This window comes from Silurus meridionalis, chromosome 25, assembly GCF_014805685.1.
Source record: "Silurus meridionalis isolate SWU-2019-XX chromosome 25, ASM1480568v1, whole genome shotgun sequence".
Classification (NCBI taxonomy): Eukaryota; Metazoa; Chordata; class Actinopteri; order Siluriformes; family Siluridae; genus Silurus; species Silurus meridionalis.
Window position 1 is genome coordinate 1490001 of NC_060908.1, and position 2674 is coordinate 1492674.

At 43.2% G+C, this 2674-nt stretch overlaps 1 protein-coding gene across 1 annotated transcript; it reads left to right on the forward strand.

Annotated features, from left to right (window-relative positions):
• Positions 1-747: 747 nt before the first annotated feature.
• Positions 748-2148, forward strand: LOC124379459 (gamma-crystallin M2-like). The gene is made up of 3 exons (XM_046839825.1): positions 748-762; positions 847-1089; positions 1861-2148. The coding sequence occupies exons 1-3, from the start codon at positions 748-750 to the stop codon at positions 2146-2148; spliced, it is 546 nt and encodes a 181-aa protein (XP_046695781.1).
• The last annotated feature ends 526 nt before the right edge of the window (positions 2149-2674 follow it).

Sequence of the window (2674 nt, forward strand, 5' to 3'; positions counted from 1 at the left end):
ATTTGTGTAAGATGAAAAACAGGAGAGAAGATGTGATCAGACTTATTCCAGGAAAGTGAATCAACATGGCAACCATTCCATAATTCAACACCATGCAATTTTTCTGGACTGCGGCCCATCGCAACCGACTTCACCGTACAACAAGACGAAGCGTATCTTCGAGTTCTGTAAGTGTTATTTAGAGAGCAAACAGACATCTGGAGTGTCATCAATCATGGAACGACCTGCCCAGTCGCCACAACTTTATCCTACTAAACTGTTTTGGGATGAACTGCATCACAAAAAAGAAATCGGAGAGATTTTACAAGTGACATAGAAAAGTATTTCAGCACACGTTTCACAGGATCGGTATATTATCTAAGAGCGAGTCTGAGAGCATTTCAGTCCACCTTGTTCGGTGCAACAAAGACGTATAGAATCGGCAGCACGGTTTATAAAGTGCCTATGAGATGTAAAGAGCATAAAGAATGTTTTAACCGCACACACACACACACACACACACACACACACACACACACACACACACACACACGTTCGTATTGTACTGCATCATGGTGAGCGTGCGCCCCATTCTGAAGTGTTTGTATGGTACAGAAAGCCCTACAGATCCATGCTGCTGGCTCAGGAGTTTAAACAAAAGGAGGCACAGGGCTTTTTGGTGAGGGTGAGGTATAAATACGAGGGGGTTAAATGAGGCGAATGACCACCGAACGAGTCACGGATACGACACAACAGAAAGACGCCAGAATGAGTACAGGGAAGGTGAGGAGTTGTAAACTTTGGGTCCGAGCTACCTGACCATTAATACTGCTTTAATAGCATATGAATTGTTTTTCCCCTAAACAGATCATCTTCTATGAGAACAGGAACTTCATGGGGCGTTCCTGGGAGTGCAGCGGCGACTGCCCCAACATGTCCTCCTACCTGAACCGCTGTTACTCATGCCGAGTGGAGAGCGGGTGCTGGATGGTGTACGATCGACCCAACTTTATGGGCAACCAGTATTTCCTCAGGAAGGGGGAGTACAATGACTACATCGGCATGTGGGGAATGAACGGTTGGATCCGCTCGTGCCGCGGAATCCCCATGGTACCTTTAAAGCTCCTCTCAGTTTCTATTTCCTCTTACACCACAGTATTTATGTTAGACTTCCTGTTTTCTCTCACTTTTTGAGCAGCTAGAAAAAGTATCCTGAAAAGTTACAAACCTCTGACGCTCTTTTCATAAATGTTGCACAAAATATGTCCTTACAGAAAACGTACAAAACCATATCAACAATTTTACTCCATTTACATGCAAATCCGTGAGAACCAGCTGTTACTGTGACGACGCCTCTGAACAAGAGCATTTATATATCAAGCTGCCCAATTACAGTCCGGAATTCAAAAGTACTGTGGTATAAATCTAGATAGGTATTACCTCGGAAACTTCTCGAATTTGCTCAATAATAATAATACACTGTCTATTCACAACATATTTACAGTTAATTTCATTTAGTTCATTTATTTATTATCTATTTTTTGGGATTATCTCGTTTAGCATGAAACAAGAAAAAAAAATACTATGCTTTTACATAAACATTCTATTCCCCATTTACAGTTATAAAAGCCTCCGTTATTCTGGGAAGATGTTTCCCCTGATTTTGTGGAGATTTGGGACATTGTCATGCTGAAACAGTTTTTAGCCTCCTAGTTAAAGAGAAGTGAAAATTTCATGCTACATCCAAAGACGTCCTGTGGCATAAAATCACATATGGCTGGAAAAGTCATGTGTCCCAATACTTATTTATAAATAAAACATAAACAAAACATTTATTCTTTTTGCCAGTTAACATGTGTGTGTGTTACTTTGTTGGAACAGTATAGCGGTCCCTACAGGATGAGGATCTACCCCAGGGAGTACTTCATGGGTCAGATGATGGAGATGTCTGATGACTGTGACTCCTTCATGGATCGGTATAAGTGGTCTCAAGGCTGCATGTCCTGCCACGTGATGGACGGCCACTGGCTCATGTACGAGTATCCTAACTACAAAGGCAGGATGTGGTACTTTGGACCCGGACAGTACCGGAACTACAGACACATGATGGGAACGAGTGGCATGAGGTTCATGAGCATGAGGCGCATCATGGACTCCTGGTATAACTAGAAGCGTTTCATGTTCAACCTTGTTAGTCTGAAATAAAGTGCATAAAGCGCAACTTTCACAGATTCCTGTTGTTCTTTTGCACTACAGTGACGCCACTGATGAGTGACGCATAATTCAAACACACAGGGCATAGTGTAGCTGCATGGCCTTCATTTAGTGGCTCCATTTAGAAAAAATTTAATGCCATTTATCCTTCTGCTGAAACACTAATAATGAGTGCACTGCAGTCACTTTAACTCACCTCAAACACTGTACTGCACAACCACATCACTGGATCTGTAACACTCCATCTGTACACACTGGATCTGTAACACTCCATCTGTACACACTGGATCTGTCTCTGTTTCATTACATTAATAGGGTTTATTACTTTAGTGTACATTTTCCATCCATCCATCCATCCATCCAGCCAGCCAGCCAGCCAGCCAGCCAGCCATCCGTCATCCATCCACCCATCCATCCAGCCAGCCAGCCAGCCAGCCAGCCAGCCAGCCAGCCGTCATCCATCCATCCATCCATCCATCCA

Excerpts from the sequence above, each read along its gene's own strand:
- LOC124379459 (XM_046839825.1), top strand. Across the intron at positions 1,090-1,860 it reads CGTGCCGCGGAATCCCCATG|TATAGCGGTCCCTACAGGAT; the intron begins GTACCTTTAAAG and ends TTGTTGGAACAG.